Source organism: Moschus berezovskii, chromosome 6, assembly GCF_049115385.1.
Source record: "Moschus berezovskii isolate FMDL1 chromosome 6, NW_MosBer_1.0, whole genome shotgun sequence".
In the NCBI taxonomy this organism is placed as follows: Eukaryota; Metazoa; Chordata; class Mammalia; order Artiodactyla; family Moschidae; genus Moschus; species Moschus berezovskii.
The window spans coordinates 95,650,246-95,670,791 of NC_142465.1; the positions used below are offsets into that span (position 1 = coordinate 95,650,246).

A 20,546-nucleotide genomic window follows, 5' to 3' on the forward strand; every position below is an offset into this window, starting at 1 on the left:
AGCACAACTTAAGTTAATATCATGTTTATTTTAATAAGCCTTCATACAGATATGCTACTCGGTCATCTAACTGGAATGTTAAAATTTTAATTACAAGATTTGCTATTATAATACTGAAGACCATAAAAATGACAGGGAATTCCCGGGTGGTCACGTGGTTAGGACTCCTCACTTTCACTGCTGAGGGCACGGGTTTGATCCTTGCTTTGAGGAACCGAGATCCCATAAGACAGACAGTGCAGCAGCCCTCTCCCAACCCCTTAAAGAAAATAATAACAATGGTACCAACAACTAATTTTACAGATTTATAAACTATTTTCAAGTAAATTTCATTTGATGCTTATAAAAATCCTGAGAAATGGTAATTCCCAGTATCTCTATTTAAGGATGAGAAACCTAAGCTCAAATTAGTTTAATAATTTGACCAAGTTTAGTTCCCCCTGACCTTGCATCCAGGGATCTTGAGTTTATTCTCTGTGTTTGAACTATTGTAAAAATAGCTTCTGAAATTACATTCCTCATGAAAAAAATTTTAAGCCAAGTTTCTATACCACAGATGGTAAACAGATGGTATTGTTATTACACTTGACTGCAAATGTCCAGATAAAAAAACTGTTCAATTGTACTGCATTAAGTGCGGATAACGGCAATTGGAATGCTGACCCCATTTTGAACAGAGGCGTTCCATCAAACGCTTTACTTACTGTTCATTCACCACAAAAATACAATTGTCCTGGGATGGCTGTCCTGTGACTGGATGTTTACAGGTCACTTTCCTTTCATTATGGCTGGAAGAAAAGAGAGTAAGAGAAAATGTATGACTATTACCGCAAACTTTACAGGTAGCGAAATAGGCAATTTCTTTATTGCAACAATATAGTGAGTAAAGGAGATGCAGTTCAAAGCCCCAGGTGATGCAACTTTCAGCCCCACACTCCTACATAACCCTTTCTACTATCTATTGTATGTACATGTGTGTGTAAATGCTAACTTAGTTTTACAATACAGCTTGACTCACCAGTTCCCACCCCACCCCCATCCACAGTAGGACCTCAATTTGTTCTTCTATTTTCATAAACAAAATTAGTTGATCTGGCTCCACAATCATTGCATTGTACATGATAGGTGGGCCATGAATAGAAAATAAGTATGAGTATCCACCTACATCCATTATTTTGTATCCCAGTCTAGGCACATTATAGAGACCCAGTGTCAAATTCAAATATGGAAAAATAAATCTAATAGCACTACAAGATGGGCACCAGGATATTAAAACATAGACTGTAGCACTGGAAGAGCAATAATTTATGGGATTGTCATTTCACAAAGAAATCTTTACATAAATAACGTAAAGGGACTGATTTTTATATCTGAAGAAATTATGCTATAGAAAAATATAAGAGGAGAAATGGAAGGAGTAAACAAAATTTTTAAATGAATGTACAAACAACACAAAAAAATAAAAATCTACCTTTTATGCTTGCTTAAAAAAAAAAAACTGCTTTAAGAGTGGCTATTTTTTGGAGAATAAGACCTTTGCCTAAGAAATACTATTCTTCCTTCAGTTCAGTTCAGTTCAGTCGCTCAGTCGTGTCCAACTCTTTGTGACCTCATGAATCACAGCAAAGTCAACTAATAAGATTATGCCTACTACTATCTTCAGAGATCAGTCCTGGGTGTTCATTGGAAGGGCTGATGTTGAAGCTGAAACTCCAATACTTTGGCCACCTGATGCGAAGAGCTGACTCATTTGAAAAGACCCTGATGCTGGAAAAGATTGAAGGCAAGAGGAGAAGGGGACGACAGAGGATGAGATGGTTGGATGGCATCACCGACTCAAAGGACATGGGTTTGGGTAAACTCCGGGAGTTGGTGATGGACAGGGAGGCCTAGCGTGCTGCAGTTCATGGGGTTGCAAAGAGTTGGACACAACTGAGCAACTGAACTGAACTGAACTGTCTTCTGGATATGAGAGGAGAAAAATCCCAGTCGATTTATCTAAGCCCAAAATAACAGATGCCTAAAATAATATGCAACATGCAATGATACGTCAAAAGTACACATCATTTGTAAACAAATATTTTTTTTCCCACTGAGTAACATACCACAAAGAAACCTGTAAGGAAGATCAATCACTGACGTGCTAGACCTTAGAAAATAACTTTAATTATGGAGAAAACAGTCAAGATGTGGTACTGAATACTGCTTTAATTTTAAAAGATTATTCCACGTGACCTGTAATACAGGACATTTATAATCATAAGCCACAAACTTTCTGGTGAACATTAGATACATAAGTTCTTTTTCCAAACCAAAACTTTCACCAATATTATTTTTATTGGTTACTCAAGTATTAGAAACTTTACCCAGTAAATAAAACTAAAACCATGTAAAACAGTATACAGATTTTTTAAAAAAGAAATATATATTGACTATCACGATAATAGAATGATGTATGGAATATAATGTGTTTCTATGATTCCTCTAGTTTACTGGAGCTTATTACACCAATAGGTGTTTACAGCCTTTTGTGGTATTTTCTTTCTTTTTAAACAAAACACATTTAATAGGTGTAAGAGGCGGTGGGTTTAGATATTTATTTGTGATAATAAATATTTGTGATACTTTCACTACATAAAAAGCATGCAGATGACTTTCTCACCAGTTAATTTAAGAAAGTGCAACAATGGAAACCTAAAGTCTCATAATGGGATATCAGTTTATGTAATAAGCAATAAACTGATGACAGAATAACTAAGGACAAACGGCCTCCGGAGATAAAGTGGAAAACGCTGAAGTACCTAAATGTGATGAACACCATGAATATGTCAAGATACATAAATTCTGATGTTTCAACAGAATAAAATGCTGTGGGGAAAGGAATAAACCTATGATAGAGATTAGACACCTTAATAATGAAAAAAGGAGGACAGCATCTTTTTTCAAGTCTCTTCCTGGGAAGGGGCATTAAAAAGCTAGAGTTGGTTCAGTGGAAGGTAGAAGAGAAACATACAAATTTTTCTTTTTATAAAAACCAATATTGCAAAAATAAAACAAATACTCCCTATTGTATTGCATTATTTTCCAGTACCATGTCATCTTGTCTAGAGGGAATAAAGCAGACTCTAACCCTAATATTCCAGAAACTGTAAATTACAACTACAGGGCCCTGCAATGGTTCCTGGCCTAAGAGATTATTACTCTGACCTCCAGACAATAGATTTGACTATCCATTAGACAAGGACATGGGCTTTCTTGGTGGCTCAGACCATAAAGAACCTGCCTGCAATCCAGGAAACCTGGGTTTAATACCTGGGTGGGGAAGATCCCCTGGAGAAGGGATTGGCAACCCACTCCAGTGTTCTCGCCTGGAGAATTCCATGGACAGAGGAGCCTGTCAGGCTACTGTCCACGGGGTTGCAAAAGAGTCAGACACAACTGAGTAACACATGCAGACAAGGACACAGGGCAAAGGAGACACTAAAATAAAGAAAATTACAAAGGAGCATAAACACTCTTTTCCCTGAAAGTGGATACTATTTCAATTAAACTGAGTACACTTATATTGTCCAAGTATTTTTAGGATCACAATGTCTTTAAGTAAAACTCACTAAATAAATAAAAATCTTAGCATTCTATCTTAATTAAAAGTGCATGAATGCATGCTCAGTCATGTTTGACTCTATGAACCTGCCAGGTTCTTGGCCCATGGGATTTCCCAGGCAAGAATACTGAGTGGGTTGCCATATCCTCCTCCAGGGGATCTTCCCCACCCAGGGATCAAACCCATATTCCCTGCCTTGGCAGGCGGATTCTTTATCACTGAGCCACCTGGGAAGCCCCTTAGTTAAAAGATCAGTGATTAAAATCAATCATGAAAAATGAATATAGCTATGTTCTTCTTTTACTTTTTTAAAGAACCATTTGTTTTATTTAATGTTACATTAAGTTGACATAAAAAATCATTTATTTACAAGGGTACTCTAACATGCAAGTCTTCTGCTATTCTTTAATGAAAGAAATAATCTTTCCTATTACTTAGGCCTAACTATAACACATAAACAAAGAAGTCCTCTCAAATGTTTATTTGTTCTGACTTAATTATAGTCACTCACAATTACTAAGTTTCTATAAAATTAAAATTCATAAGATTGAGATTTTTATAGGCAATTCCGTCTATGGGGTCACACAGAGTCGGACACGACTGAAGTGACTTAGCAGCAGCAGCAGCAGTTTAGTTATAAAATGTCATCTCTCATAAAACAACATACTTATCAAATAAAAATCAGAGTAATGTTTTCTAACGATTTTGTTAAAATATCAATGAAAATAAATTAAGAGTATGAAAAACCAAACTATCAACCAAACAAAATTCCAGTCTTAAGTGTTTAAATGTGGTAATTTTCCACAACCTGGTAGGACTGTCAATTCTTACTGCTCTTGTTTGTGCAAATGTATTTTTATATACTTAAAATTTTATTTTTATATTTCAAAAACTAATTTCTAAATCGTCCACAGAAACTAAAAATCAGTTAAAAATACACTGAGACAACAAATGAAAGTAATGTAAACATAACCCAAATGAATCTTTAAAAAAAAAAAAGCAAAAGCCATCACTGTTAATGCGCAGAATTCTTTTAGTGCGTAATACACAAGTTCTTTAATACACACAGCAACTGGGTACCCTGGGAGGTGGCTGGCCACATATAAAGTCATGACCATGGGCACAAAGGAGGAGGGACTGCTCAGGACCACAAGAGGGCAGGGAAGACAAAATTCTAGCCTTTCTTCAGTGCTCCCAGTCTGTCTGCAGTATTATTTACGAAGCATATCTTTTCATCCTTTTTGTAGTCCAAGTTTTCTTCCCCCCCTCCTTTGAAGGGTCTCAAAATCCACATGAAAGTAGCATCAGTTTTCCTATAACATTTATGCACAAGGATGTTCTGATGCAATTCAGGTATTACAGAAAAGCTGAAACATCACATAAATTCTGCATTTGTGTATGCATGAACACATCCACAAGAAAGCCTAGGTGAGTGCAGAAACTGCACCTGATGATGTTGACAGTGAGGAGCACACAAATGACACACCTGCACACCCTCAAATGTCCAGCAGCTACTTCAGTTCATTGTCTGTTTTATGAAACACACCCATCCACAGGCAGTGATACAACTAATTTCACGTCTCTCTACTTTCAACACTTCCCAATAACTTACAAGCTGAAACCTCTCCAATGTCCATTTCCACAAGCAAACTGCAGGTCTTTTTCAACACAATTGTAGTACTTTTTTTCCCTAAGCATTTAACATGTGTGAAACTATGTTATGTCTTTCATTAGGCTCCTATCTTTATTTTTTTAATTAATTTATTAGGCTGCAGGTTTTTAGTTGCAGTATGTGGGATCTAGTTTCCCTACCAGGGATGGAACCCGGGCCCCATGCATTAGGAGTGTGGAGTCTTAGCTACCAGACCACCAGGGAAATCCTCTTATTTTTAACCTAGATAGCATATTAAAAAGCAGAGACATTACTTTGCCAACCAAGGTCTGTCTAGTCAAGGCTATGGTTTTTCCCGTGGTCATGTATGGATGTGAGAGTTGGACTGTGAAGAAAGCTGATCGCCGAAGAATTGATGCTTTTGAACTGTGGTGCTGGAGAAGACTCTTGAGAGTCCCTTGGACTGCAAGGAGATCCAACCAGTCCATTCTAAAGGAGATCAATCCTGGGTGTTCTTTGGAAGGACTGATGCTAAAGCTGAAACTCCAGTACTTTGGCCACCTCATGCGACGAGTTGACTCACTGGAAAAGACTCTGATGCTGGGAGGGATTGGGGGTGGGAGGAGACGGGGACGACAGAGAATGAAATGGCTGGATGGCATCACCGACTCGATGGACATGAGCTTGAGTGAGCTCCGGGAGTTGGTGATGGACAGGGAGGCCTGGCGTGCTGTGGTTCATGGGGTAGCAAAGAGTCGGACACGACTGAGCGACTGAACTGAACTGAACTGAATAAGGTTTTTGAGTACTATGCTCCTAAATCCATTTTCCACAAAAGCCCCACACTTTCATTGTCTGAGTTTGTACAGGGAGGTGATTTTTAGGAAGATGTGTGCTGTGTTACAGCAAAAGTGACTGTACTAACTAAATTATGAATTAACATACCTCTGTGCTACTAAAAGTGCATTTGAAGCTTTACTAGACAAGCCATTATTTTTTAAGTCCTTGCCTGAGATTTTATGCACTTCATGACTGAAAAGGAAAAACTGAAAAGATACAATTTTATATAAATCTGTTGTTTCTAGAGGAATGCTTATAAAGGGATAAAATTCAGGTCTTGACAGAAAACATCCTTATACTCACAGAACAAACCAGTCCCCATTTTGTCTCTGACTCATTGTGGCACAGCAGGAGATCCAAACTTTTCTAAATACAACTGCAGGTATTCACCTCCATCTAATTCTTACTTCGAGACTTCTGTCTGAGACGGTTTAATGTGTAAGCTCAGACTAACAGATTTTCAACTGCGTTAAGCTGCTTCAGCTCTGTCTGACTCTTTGTGACCAGATGGACTGTAGCCTTCCAGGCTCCTCTGACCATGGGATTCTCCAGGCAAGAATACTGCAGTGAGGTGCCATGTCCTCCTCCAGGGGATCTTCCCGACCCAGGGGTCAAACCCTTGTCTCTTACGCCACCTGCATTGGCAGTGGGGTTCTTTACCACTAGCACGACCTGGAAAGCCCTGGGAATAATTTTTATCTCCCAAGGGACATTGGGAAATGTGTGGTAAGACATTTGGTTTTACATACATGTTACTGAAGTATAGTTGATTTACAATGATGTGTTCATTTCTGCTATATGGCAAAGTGACTCAGTTATGCATATATATATATACACACACACATCCTTTTTAATATTCTTTTCCATTAGGTTTACCCTGGACATTGACAACAGTTCCCTGTGCTATACAGCAGACCTCATTGTATACATCCACTGTCTGGTAGCACTTTTTGAACATTACAACTGGGGTTCATATGTAGTGAGTAGAGGCCAGGGTGCTGCTCAACATCTTACAACTTGCAGGAGAGTTTTTCACAGGAGAAAAAGTATCCAGCCCCAGATATCAATAGTGCTGAGGCTAGGCAACTTCCAGGAGGGCTTGTACCATGGGGCACCTTCCAGGATTGCTGCTGCCAGTGCCCTGGTCCCTGCGGTGAGCCACTGTCAACCCACACCTCTGCAGGAGATCTTCCAAAACCAGCAGGGGACATGGGTTCAACGCCTGGCTGGGGAACTGGGACTGAACATACCGCAGAGCAACTAAGCCCAAGCACTGCAACTACTCAGCCCATGAACCACAACTAGAGAGTCCGTGCACTGCAAGGAAGGATCCTACCTGATACAATGAAGGTTCCATGTGCTACCACTAAGACCCAAGGCATTTAATACATAAATATTTTTAAAAAATAGTGCTGAGGTTAATAAACCCTATGTGAAGACCATCATTGCCCTCTAACAATAAACTCTACCACATAAGCCATGTGTATTATTTCTGTGGGTTCACTGTACCTGTCCACGTCTCAGCTGCCTCACAGTTAGGTAACAGTAGCTATGTCACATGTTGCTTGTCTATTTGTTCAGAACTGTTCTCAGTACCTGGGGATGGCCACGAACAAAACGTAAAAATCACTGCCCTTGTGGAACTCACTTTCTAGTGGGGATGTTTATGAAGATTAAATAAGTAAAGAGTATAAACATGGCCAGGAACAGACAAGCCCTTAAAGACATTTATTTTTGTTATGAATTACAGGAATTGAGCATATGTTGGTGTCATCAGACAACTTATCAGGTTCAGTAACCTATTTAAACTGAAACAGTTCAAATGAACATGCAACCCGAAAAATGTTAAAAACTCATGTTATCCCACTAGTCAGTATTTACTGTCAAAGAATAAAGGTGTGATCTCTCGTGGCTCTCATGTTTCTGGTCAAGATATTCCTAATATATCCAAAAACAGAAAATAGAGGAGAAAAGTCATTCTAATATAAAAGCTCCAAGGAGAGAGTAGCTATGTTTTTAAGGCAGTATTCAAGAAGGTTTTTAAATAATGTCAAACAACACTTTAAAAAAATGGACTCGGCTATTCTGGAGAGTTCCTGATTGAGTGAAATAGGTCATATCCAGGAGCTCATTCTGAGTATCACGCTCTATCAAAGGCCCAGGTAAAGGATCAAATCTGTGGCACTTTTAGAAAAGATATCAAGAAATTGAGAAATAGCAACACAAATTGCTTGTTCTTTGGCATTATGCCCTCTTCACTCTTTATTATTAGACATTTAATCAGTTACTAGAATTTACAGAAAAGATCTGCTTAATTCCAACCCCCATGGAACTATCTCACTCAATGATAATTGGATTTTAAAAGATCTTTTGATGAATAAATCCATGTGTGTATAAAATGGCATATTTCCATCAAATTATACAAAAAATAAATGACAAATCTACTGGAGATGGAGTAGAAATTCATTATTCTGCCTTATTCTTTTTCAGATCGTATTTGTGAACCAAAGAGCGCCTCATGTTACTGTACCAGAAAACATGGGTGAAGGTACCTTAAGCAGTTCTGAGCTTTACATCAAAAGGGAAAGCTGATGAACTACAACGGTTCCTATAACCCATTTATGGAAACAGAATTTAATGGGTTAGAATCAACTCTAAGTGGCAGGTGCTATTATATGAAGAGTAACTTAGACTGTATGGCAGCACTCTGAAGATTGGGGATGCTGGTGTTTATGTCCACTTCCAGGCTTGCTAAAGGAAGCCGTTTTTTGGTTCAGTCCACCTGGCTAGTTTGTTCTCAGCAGGACACTAATAAGGGAGGACGTCAATCAAAGATACCCCTAAGGAAACAATCCCCCATACACTAAATAGATGCCTGAAAAGTCCATTTCAAATATAAACCCCAATAAAAGTATGGGTTTAGAAAGAGGAAAAAAGATGTCTGCTAACACGGTGTTTGAGTATAATGATGAAAGGCAGTAACACTGAAAGAACTTTCATTCTTAATGGAGTGATTATTTCAAAATATACAAGGCAAAACATGAAGTATTTAGCACAACTATGAACTGAAAAATGAGATCTAGTTTTTTTTTAATTCATTTATTTTTAATCAAAGGCTAATTGCTTTACAATGCTGTCTTGGTTTCTGCCATACATCAACATGAATAAGTCATAGGTAATTTGGTTTTAAAACTCCTCTTATCCAACATTCAGGCTACAACTCTGCAACCTTTGTTGAGTGTAAATGTAAAGGTGAAATGCCCTCACATTAAGTCCTTTAAAACATTAGGATTTGTCTTATTTTTGCAAAAATGAATATAGCACTGAGAGTACTAGATTGAAAAATTAAAATGAATCAGTACAGTACATAGTGTATATGTATATTCTTCAACCCAAATATGGAAAGAAGCTATTTTAGATTTAAAAGTAAGAACATTTGAGAGTCTAAGGAGATATGATTATTCATGATTACATAATATGGCAATACTGACTGGTCTATCCCGTTTAACTGGGCATCTGACCAGTCCCAAACTGGCTGCAGTGGTCCCAAACATCACATGCAGACCACAGAGTCTAGAAGTGAAAGCAAAGTCTCTGCATACACTATTCCTTTTCGAGAAGTTTCTCAAGAACTCCCTGGCCATCCTTGCCTAGACTCTCATTGGCCAGATATGTGCGTCAAAAGGGCTCCCCAGGTGGCTCAGTGGTAAAGAATCTGCCTGCCAAAGTAGGAGATATGGGTTTGATCCCTGAGTTGGGAAGATCCCCTGGAGAAGGAAAGGTCAACCCACTCTAGTGGGTTGAAGAATCTTATGGACAGAGGAGCCTGGAAGGCTACAGTCCGTAAGGTTGCAGAGTCTGACACGACTGAAGCACTTAGCACCCACACGTGCATGCAGATGAGATAACATAGTATTTGCCTTTCTCAGACTTGTTTCACTTAGCATAATGCCCTCATGGTCCATCCATGTTGTTGCAAATGGGAATATTCCATTGTGTGCATATGTATTATGTATGTACACACAAACTACACTTTCTTTATCCATTCATCCACTGATGGACACCTCAGTTGTTTCCGTATCTTGGCTATTATAAACAATGCTGCAACGATTCTGGGTGGGCGGCAGTGCACAGCTTTTTGAATTAGTGTTTTTGTTTCCTTTGGATAAATACCCAGAAGGACCTGTTAGATCAACATGGTGATTCTATTTTTAACTTTTTGAGGAACCTCCATACTGTTTCCCACAGTGGCTGCACCAACTTACATTCCCACTAATGTGCACTGAGGGTTCTCTTTTCTCCACATCCTAACCAACACTTACCTCTTAAAACAAGTGATGGTAGTGGTTCTAACAGGTTTGACTTGCATTTCCCTCTTGAGCACATTTTCATGTACCTGTTGGTCATCTGTATGTCTTCTTTGGAGAAACCTCTATTCAGACCCTCTGCCCATTTTTTTAACTGAATGTATTTTGTGTGTTTTTTTTGGTCATTCATGCATTCTTTATACATTTTAGATACTACTCCTTATCAGACACATGACTTGCTAATATTTTCTCCCATTGGGTAGACTGCCTTTTCATTTTGTTGATGGTTCCCTTTATTAAGCAGTTAGTCCCATTTGCTTTCGTTTCTGTTTTCTTTGGTGTTAGGAAAAGATTTTTTTTTTAAAACATTTTGGCCATTAATAACTATGTACTGGCTACTGGCTACTTCTTAGTATTGCAATTCTCCCCTCTGGGAATATTTGTTTTAGTGATTTTTTTTTTTTTAATACTTTGGCTTCATGAGTGACTCCAATGATTGCTTTACTACAAAATCCACTCTGTTTTAACTTAAGAAATAAATACTGAAAATGCTAACATCAATAACGAAAGATTGAGGGCAGGAGAAGGGGACGACAGAGCAAGAGATGGCTGGATGGCATCACTGACTCAATGGGCATGTTGGTGATGGACAGGGAGGCCTGGCATGCTGCAGTCCATGGGGTCGCAGAGTGGACACGAGTGAGCAACTGAACTGATCTGAACTGAACATCAATAATAGCCAATAATTCTTCTGAGTGATATGTCAGACAGAGCAAAGTTTACTAGGTAGTGTTTTATACGTGTACCAGTGGTAAGAAGGTTAAAAATCTATCGACTATGCACAAAGTATGTATTTTAGAAAACTCTGTCCCACAGAAGCGATTTTGGTTGTCTCTTATTAAATTCAGCTGCAAACCCCCATCTGTATGATTTGCTCAGCATCATGTATTTCCCTTATGGGAGAGAAAGAAGGATTTAATTTAGTCTAAGAAAAATAGGATTTCATACTGGTTTGGCAGTTCTTTCTGCAATCCTGTCAAGAAGCCAGTATCATGACTTGGACTTTTACAAAGGCCAAGACCTTAAAAGCTGCCTCATACCCACAATGCTATTAGAATGGAGCGAGGCAGAGAGATGTGTGGGCTATGGAAGTGATTGTATTTCTCAAATTTAGGTACAAAACCAAATAGCAAACAGCTCAGATGTGCATGGACAACTCTTCAATGTCCTTCCACTCAAACCAAAAAGAATACTGTACATTCTCAATGTGGCCTTGGTTTCATTATACTCTCAGACAATTATACTTTAAAACTTGTTTTAAACTTGAAGAGCTTTTCAAACTATCATATATAGGATGGATAAACAACAGGGTCCTACTGTAGAACACAGGGAACCATATTTAATATCCTGTGATAACCCATAATGGAAAAGAAGGTATAAATGGGTATAACTGAATCACTTTGCTGTAGAGTAGATATTAACAGCATTGTAAATCAACTACAGTTAAAAAAAAACAAAACTGAAGCACCTTTACCAATAGAAATTATGAGGCTATATGTGTCACTCTGACACTCAGTCTCAAATTAGGTTTAAAAACCATGTCTGAAGCAGTGACTTAGTTATTATTAAACATGATTTTTATTTATTAGTTATTAAACCAATTGGGTCTATGGTGGTCGAGAGTAATTTTTAAAACACTGCCACATGTAAAGTTGATTAATGTCTTAAGCAGATAACTATTTGGATTTATTTTCCTTTAAATAAAAAGGAGAAAAATGCTATGTTGAAATCTGACTACCACAATGACTGTTTCTGCAATTTATTTTTAAACTGAAAATATGCTGGCATGGAAAATTATGCCTGCAATTAAAGGCAGTGTTTTAAGAACAAAAGAAAACACTGAAAGTGCCATGCCTTTTCTTGAGAGAAATGGAATTCTTGAGCCTTAGTTACGTGAATAACCACTGAGTTAGCAATCTAAAAGATTGCAATTTTTTTTCTTTTGCGAAACATGTAAAGTATATATTTCCTTTCCCCACATTTAGTTCTAAATGCCATTTGCCTTCAACTTCGAACTAACTGCTTCCAGACGTCCTGCTAAAACCTCACTGATTCATTTACCCACATCTCCAAATTTTCCTTCCAGCCTTAACCCTTTATATTCTCTCCTTCCTCCTCTCATCATTCGGGAAATGGAGCATATCTCAGATTTCTTGGGGGCTGGGAGTGGGGAGCGGGGAAAGGAACAAAGGATGCACCCTCTCTGATCCACACTCCCAACAAGAAATATAAAAATCGGCACCTAAATAGCAACCACCGCGTGACATCACTCGGAGTGCAGCTCACAATCTCCATCTGAGCCTGCTGCACTGGAAACTTGACCAGCAATCCTCACACAGCCCCTCCGAGGTATGCATGACTGTCTTCACTCTGTATGTGATTAAACTGAGGCTCACAGCCTTACTTTTATTCTCCACGTGTCAGAAGCCACATGGAGACCTGGTCCCCCCAAAGCTCCAGTTCTGTCCTTTTCAGTCTCCTTTTCCTGCTTTCAGCAGCTGCCCCTTCCAGACTCATCACAGCCAGTGAGACTTCTCAGTTCTGCCTCGCATCTTCTCCCAGGTAGCTCAATGGTAACTAAAACACAACACAACACATCTCAGCACTACCCTTTCCTTGCGCACACCATGAACATGTACCCTCCCCTGCCTTCTCATGTCTCACTGCCTAGCATCACCCCAAGGTTATTCCCATCTGAAGCACAGTAATGAAACCTTTACTGATTCCAATGGAATTTTAAACCCAATGTTTCGTTTCCATCTTCTTATTCTCTATGGCTTTGCAATCATTCTCCACTCTCAGTTGCTCAGACAACATTATCACGATGTAAATGTAACCTCATATTTCCCTGATTATAGGTCCCAAAGAATTTTAGCACAAATAACATCAATAGTAAACAATGGAATTTTTACAAAAGCACCCAACAGGAATTGAAAACTTTGCTCTTCCCACTGGGAAAATAGGAGTATGATGTCACACTGCAAGTACAAAGCTGAAAGCATTATAGACTAGGATCAGCATAAAGGGAAAAAATTCAAAATATGAAATTCACATACAAATTCATGTTTTAGTTTTTTGTATTTACAGATAATTTCTAAATCATCTTCTGAAAAAAAAATCCTAAATAAAACCAACATACTAATTTAGAATCTACAAAATAAATTTGACAATAGACTTTAAATAATTTTGGAATTAGAGAATAATTCAATTAACACCATGCTATTTATGAAGAAAATGAACCCAGCATGTTAATAACTGTTATCCATCCTGAGTTTTATGGGACAGGTACATTTTAGGCCACTTAATAAATCACATTATAAACAAAAATGCTTAAAATAATTTAGATAACTGTCTCACTTGGAAGTCATTTGAGTGATTCTTAAGAAGCTTTTAAATAGGAAGGTTAAATGACATTTCATGGTTAAAACAGAAAAATGGCTCTTAGAATGTACAAGCTAATCCGCCAGAGTCATTTTCTGTCGTGCACTCAAGAATCAAGTGACATTTCTGGTTGCTATCCAGAAATTACCCAACGTAAGAAGCTCGCTAATGGCATCTCCATCACTGCCTTAGTCTAGGCTCTTAAGTCTCCCAAGGCCCTTAACAACATCTGAATTCATCTCATTATAATCAGGATATCCCCCATTTAGAGCATCCTCCACTGAACCTCAACTTCCTTCTATAAAACAGCAACCGAAACCACAACAACAACAAACCTTATTCCAGAGGGCTTTTGAAAGGATCAAGTACCTGGTAGCACCACCATACGTTACCTAATAAAGCCCTCACTAAATAGTAAATAGCCGAACTTGAATATGACATGTGGACACAGGGTGGGCGAAAGGGGAGGATGGGACAAACTGGGAGAGTAGGATTCACATATATACACTGTGCTGTGCTTAGTTGCTCAGTCGTGTCTGACTCTTTGTGATCCCATGGACTGAGGCCCGCCAGTCTCCACTGTCAGTAGGGATTCTCCAGGCAAGGATACTGGAGTGGGTTGTTATGCCCTCCCTCCAGGGGCTCTTCCCAACACAGGGATCGAACCCAGGTCTCCTGCACTGCAGGCAGATTCTTTACCATCTGAGCCACCAGGGAAGCCCAAGAATATTGGGGTGGAAGGCAATGGCACCCCACTTCAGTACTCTTGCCTGGAAAATCCCATGGATGGGGAAGCCTGATGGGCTGCTGTCTATGGGGTCGCACAGAGTCGGACACGACTGATGCGACTTAGCAGCAGCAGCAGCAGCATTTCCTTCTCCAGGGGATCTTCCTGACCCAGGAATCAAACTAGGGTCTCCCGCATTGCAGGCAGATTCTTTACCAGCTGAGCTACCAGGGAAGCCCATATATATTTCACTACCGTGTGTATAATAGATAGCTAGTGGGAAGCTGCTGTATAGCACAGAGAGCTCAGCTTGGTGCTCTGTCAGGACCTAGAGGGGTGGGGGTGGGGGGTGAGGGTTCAAGAGGGAGGGTATATATGTATACATATAGCTGATTGACTTTGTTGTACAGCAGGAACACACACAATATTGTAAAGCAATTATACCCCAATTTAAAGAAATAAATAATAAACATGAATGTGCTAGCAGAGTGAGGTTTCCTGAAGTGAAGTCAAATTATGTCACATCCTTGCTTTAAAAAGTTGTTGGCTCTCTGCCCTATGTTTAATGTGAAATACAACTATAATTTAATGAATGAGGAACCTGATAATTTGATCAAAAGTTAAAGTTTACTGTTGAATGATCTATGTAAAAAGTCTATATAAAACCACACAAGAGTAAAAATGATCACAGGGTATATAATCCAGTGATTTCAAAGAATGCTTATTTGAAAAAGTAGTCACATATTTCAAAAAACTATTAATTACAAAAGTCTAATGGAGTTTTAAAATAAAACTAAGCAGAATTCCAACTTAGGAACATGTCAGTAGTCAGAAATATTTTTGGCATTAAAGAGCAGTATTGTGGCATTTTATATATACATATATATATATAAACCTAAAATTTCCCTAATTCAGACAACTCTATTGCTCCCTAATGAATGCTAATTAGTAATGTTTTGATGTAACATGTATTAAATGGAGGATTACTACACCCCTGGGATGAAAGTGAACAACAAATTAGAAAAAGCAGAATTTAAGCACCATCTCGTTTGCTTTTTTGGGTTGTTATACACTACTTTAAAAAGCTAGCCTAGTTCTAAACAGGTTGCAAAAAAAGATCCAATTATTGTAGGTGAAACATTTCTTCCCAACAGAATCAAGTTGACAGACTAAGAAGTTTTTCAAATTAGAAAAAAATTTAGTAATTATTGAATTTTACTATTCTTCATTAATCATTTTCATACTGCATGAGCTTTACCAAAACAACCACTCCAAGAATAAAAAGGAAGCTACTGATACCCCCTATGCAACAAAAACATTTTGTTAAGAAATGGAATGCCTTCAAAATGGCTGTATTTTCTGTGTGACTTAAATATTTTCATTCACTCAGTATGAGACAGGCACTGATGACACTTGGCCTTAATGATCTTCTTATAAACAAACAGGAGGAGTAACTAACCAAAAACGAGGCCGATTCAGGACTGATCTTGCTTAGAAAGGGGAAGAGCCGAGATGGTGGCCCAGAAGTGGCTGCCACTTGAATTGAGCCTCCATGGGATCAGCAAGAATGTTCAGATGTGACCAGAGTTTAGCACAAATGGAAGGGAGGGGGCACAGAAATGAGACTGAAAATCCAGGCTTTAAGTGACAATATATTTACATATGATTTCCAGGTGGCGCAGTGGTAAAGAATCTGTCTGCCAATGAAGGAGATGCAAGAGACATGAGTTTGACCCCTGGGTAGGGAAGATCCCCTGGAGAAGGAAATGCCAACCCACTTCACTATTCTTGCCTGGACAATTCCACAGACAGAGGAGCCTGGTGGGCTACAGTCCATAGGGTGGTGAAGAGTCAGACCTGATTGAGCGCACACACACACACATATTTATATATAAAATTTCTATTATGTAAGTTTTGAAGAAGTATATTTGTTCCATTGTTAGGTTCTCTGTCACTTCAATTTCAAAGGAATGAATTTTTTTAACCTCTGTTAAGGTCCAAAGAGTAATGCACTTATGTGAGGCACACAGCACTTTAATTAAGGCTCAGTTTCGTCAGCAAATCATTATCCCTAAGTACTGAGAAATTTCTCACTTACAGATGAGGCAGAAGTTGGACAAAGATCTGACCTAGAATAGCAGGCAGGGCCACTTCCCGCAGCAGAGACCCAGACACAGAGCAGAGCCGGCAGCGAACTCCGATGGCCACTTGCAGCCACTGTGATGGCCAAATGATACTCAGGATATGCTTCCTTCTAACAGAGTGTGAAGCCACTGCACACTATTAGGTGGTCAGGACAACTAATAGGTTTTCATCATCACAGTAAATATTAAAACTTTCTAATGCAAGGCTCAAGATTATTCCCCTCATTCATTTAACTTGTGCAATCAATTCATTTATTCATGCTCAAACATTCATTAAACATCTATTATGCACGAAGTTTCATACTCCCCACCACTATGAAACAAAAATATAGTTCAAGACTATAATGGGCTTCAGAATACTGTTCCATCTGAGTTGACCAAGCCAAATCTCAAACTTGAAGAATACCACAATCATATTTTACCACCAGGCTTCAGTATTGTTTGGAATGAGTTCCTCAAAGAACACCTTATTCATGAACAGATAAGCACTTCATTCCCAGTGCTTTAGAGTTGAGTCAGGCTTTAATGTCAATTTCAGGTTATCCCCCTGACCCCTACCCCAAGCTCTGCTCATCCTCTCTTCTTTTGTCAGATTTAATTTCCTGTTCATACAAAAAAGTTAAAGTAGCTTTTCTTCACTTGAACTCTAGTGGCATTTAGGCCAGTGACCTCTGAGGTCATAATGCCTCAAAAACATCATTGTTAAGAATGCATACCCAATATATTTCAATTCATCATTACTACAGTACCTTACTGATTAAAATATAAGTTATTGTAAAACCATGTTAAAATAGTTTAGATTTGAGATAAATTTTAAAAGCAATAAAAATATTAATGAGTTATCTATATACTTAAAGCTTCTAGATTTGGGCAGAATTTGAAAATTCTACAACTTATGGAAAAAAATGGATCTTGAATTAAGCCTGTCAAGTCAAACAAAATGAAGCTGAAACCCTGCTTCTGTATCTCTCTGTTTCTAAAAATACAGAAGTATAATGTATTAAGAGTCATAATAAGGCAGTTATTGATATTTTTGCACATCTGCATATAAAAAACTGATTTTGATCATTTCCTCTCAATAACTATCCTATTCATGTAAAAAAAAATACGTGCAAATAGTCTCATTCTTTATTGCTTCAAAAAACGGATGTGAAAATATTCAACATTATCTATGAAGAATTTCTATATTGTCTTTTCCTCAACTAGACATACAAAGTAAAAAGTGACTGTTCTTTAAGAGAAAACTTTGAAAATTCTCCAAAAGACCTTGAAATAACAAGGCTGCCACTGAACTTGCAAGAGAAGAATTATGCCAGAAATGATAAAGCCTGAGATTTTAAAGGCTTCAGTTTATTGTATATAAACAGTATGAAATAAAATAATGTCATTCCTTCACTCAAAAGGGAGGGGGAGAAAAGTAAAATACAGTTACTCAAACATACACACACACACTTTTACCCAACCTTCTGAAACTAATGATTTCAAAACTCAATTTCTATAGTGCAATTCAAAGACATGAATTAATATTGCAAAAAGAAATAAATCTTTAAAAGGCATGTTGCCATCCTTTATAATCAAAGGCAGTAGTAACTTACTGCTCTTAAATTTTAGGCTCATAAATGAAGATTCCTATTCTGAATCAGATAACTGAAATAACCCCAAATAAGTAAAGAATTAAAGAGATGCTTCAGCTAATTGTTAATTAGTTCAGTAGTGATATACTTTTTAATAAAAGTATTATGTAACGAGTTTTGTTAACATCTCTAAAGGAACTTCTGAGAATTATTCATTTCTTTCTTGTGAAGTGAGAAATAAAACAAAAAATCAAGTTTCTCCTCTGAATTAAGTTAAAAAATAAATGAAAATCCTGAGGCTTTAAGAATTTGCAACCACTGTGCATTTATGTAGCTTCAAGTTAAGGAGAGACCAAAAGGAATATTACATCTTCAAATGCTTAAGTCATCTGAAAAAACCTCACAGTGTATTTCATTTCTCTAAGAATGCAACACTTCAGTTATAGAAGTATTTATAATAAGTAAATCCTGGCACTAGGGTTCTAAAGCTTACTTACTACAGGTTCATTAACTGAGAAAAGAATTACTGCTCATTTAGCCATCAGTTATTTATTATTACACATTTAAGTAACAAGCATTACTCACCAGTCTCCATCAAAATTACATTCAACTACAGGCAGAGGGGATACTGGAAGGAAAAGCAGACTCTGACTCCTCTGCTTTGTCTTGAGCGGCTCCCAAATGAGCGCCCTGGGGACTGAGCCCTCAGGAAATGCACTGTGGCCGTCGGACCGCCTGCCCCTCTGCCAGTCTGACACCGGACTGACGTCACGCCCCAACATGTCACTGCAGCCGCAGATTGAGGCAGCTTCTCTAGAACAGTTTGTTGTGATTCTGTACGCTTTCCAGCCAGAGGAGTAGAATATGATTTCAGTTCCCTTCAAGTTGGCACACAGCACAGGGTAAAATACCAGCATACGTGGCTGCCAACAGCCCTTGAAGAGTGTTGTGAGGATTTTTAAATAACCTTAGCTCTCAATAGATGTTTTCTGTTAAAACTGTAAGCAAACCTATTCAAGTGATTCTTTTCAAAACAGTTTTTTGGGTTGCTGTTGTTTCCAAAGTTGATCCATATTTCAAAAAATTCAGCCAATAAAAGGTACAAAGAAAGCTAAAATTGTGGTGACCTAAATGGGGAGAGAATACAAGACAGAGGGAATGTATGTATATGTGTGGCTGATTCCCTCTGCTGTACAGCAGAGGCCACACAACACTGTAAAGGAACTACAGTAGTAATGTTAGTTTCTCAGTTGTGTCTGACTCCTTTGCGACCCCACGGACTAGAGCCCACCAGGCTCCTCTGTCCATGGGATTCTCCAAGCAAGAATACTGGAGTGGGTTGCCATTTCCTCCTCCAGGGGATCTTCCAGACCCAGGGATTGGCAGGTAGGTTCTTTACCAGTTGTGCCACTTGGGAAGCCCTAAAATACTCCTATTTAAAAAAAAAAAGAGTTAAAACTGCCTTCAGTTCTATTACCTAAAATGATGATAATAATAATGATAGTGCTTGATCACATATTATGTCAAGCACTTTACAATCTCAGCTGAGCCTCAGAACCCAACGATCTAGTATCTGTAATTATCCACATTTTACGGAAAAGCCTGAGGCACAGAGTAGTTAGGGAACTTGCCCCGCCACAATGCTAGTAAGTGGCTGTTGATGTTGTTATTTAGTCACTAAGACGTGTCCCGGTCTTTTGTGACCCCATGGACTATACAGCCCACCAAGCTCCTCTGTTCATGGAATTTCCCAGGTAAGAACCCTGGAGTGGGTTGCCATTTCATCTTCCAGTGGGTCTTTCAACCCAGGGATCAAACCCACATTTTCTGCACTGGCAGGTGATTATTTACCGCTGAGCCACCTGGGAAGTCCAGTAAGTGACTGAGCAGGACTCAAAACCCATACATCTGATCACTAAGTTATACCATTTATCAGGGAAGATACCGGATGTTAACATTCTGGTGAACAATCTTTTCAACCAGAGTTTGTGTATATAAACACATATTTATTCAATATAAGGAAATCAAACTATATACGTTGTTTTGCAACCCGCTTTTTTAAATTCAATAATATGCCATGGTCAGTTTTCCATGTCAGTAACTATATTCTTAACTTTTCTTTTTTTGATGGTTGCCCATCACATTGATCTAAACTTGATTTCTACTGGACATTTAATTAAAAACTTTTTGTTATAAACAGTGCTTAAGGTAGCCTAGATATCTTTGTGCTTTCTTGTGTTTATCTGTGCACGCTAATTCTTAGAAATGACATGGATAGGTCAAAGCATGTTGTGTTT

At 38.3% G+C, this 20,546-nt stretch overlaps 1 protein-coding gene across 9 annotated transcripts in view; it reads right to left on the reverse strand.

Annotated features, from left to right (window-relative positions):
- PLEKHA5 (pleckstrin homology domain containing A5) overlaps positions 1 to 20,546 on the reverse strand; it is a 271,652-nt gene that overhangs the window by 110,743 nt on the left and 140,363 nt on the right. For 4 of the 9 annotated variants that reach the window (XM_088837293.1, XM_055395744.2, XM_055395739.2 and 1 more), the window contains exon 4: positions 705 to 788. In XM_088837293.1, the coding sequence (XP_088693419.1) occupies positions 705 to 788 (84 nt within the window). Of the gene's footprint in view, positions 1 to 704; positions 789 to 18,834; positions 19,321 to 20,546 lie in introns of those variants that run through there. The other 5 variants (XM_055395738.2, XM_055395740.2, XM_055395741.2 and 2 more) reach the window with 5 other exon arrangements.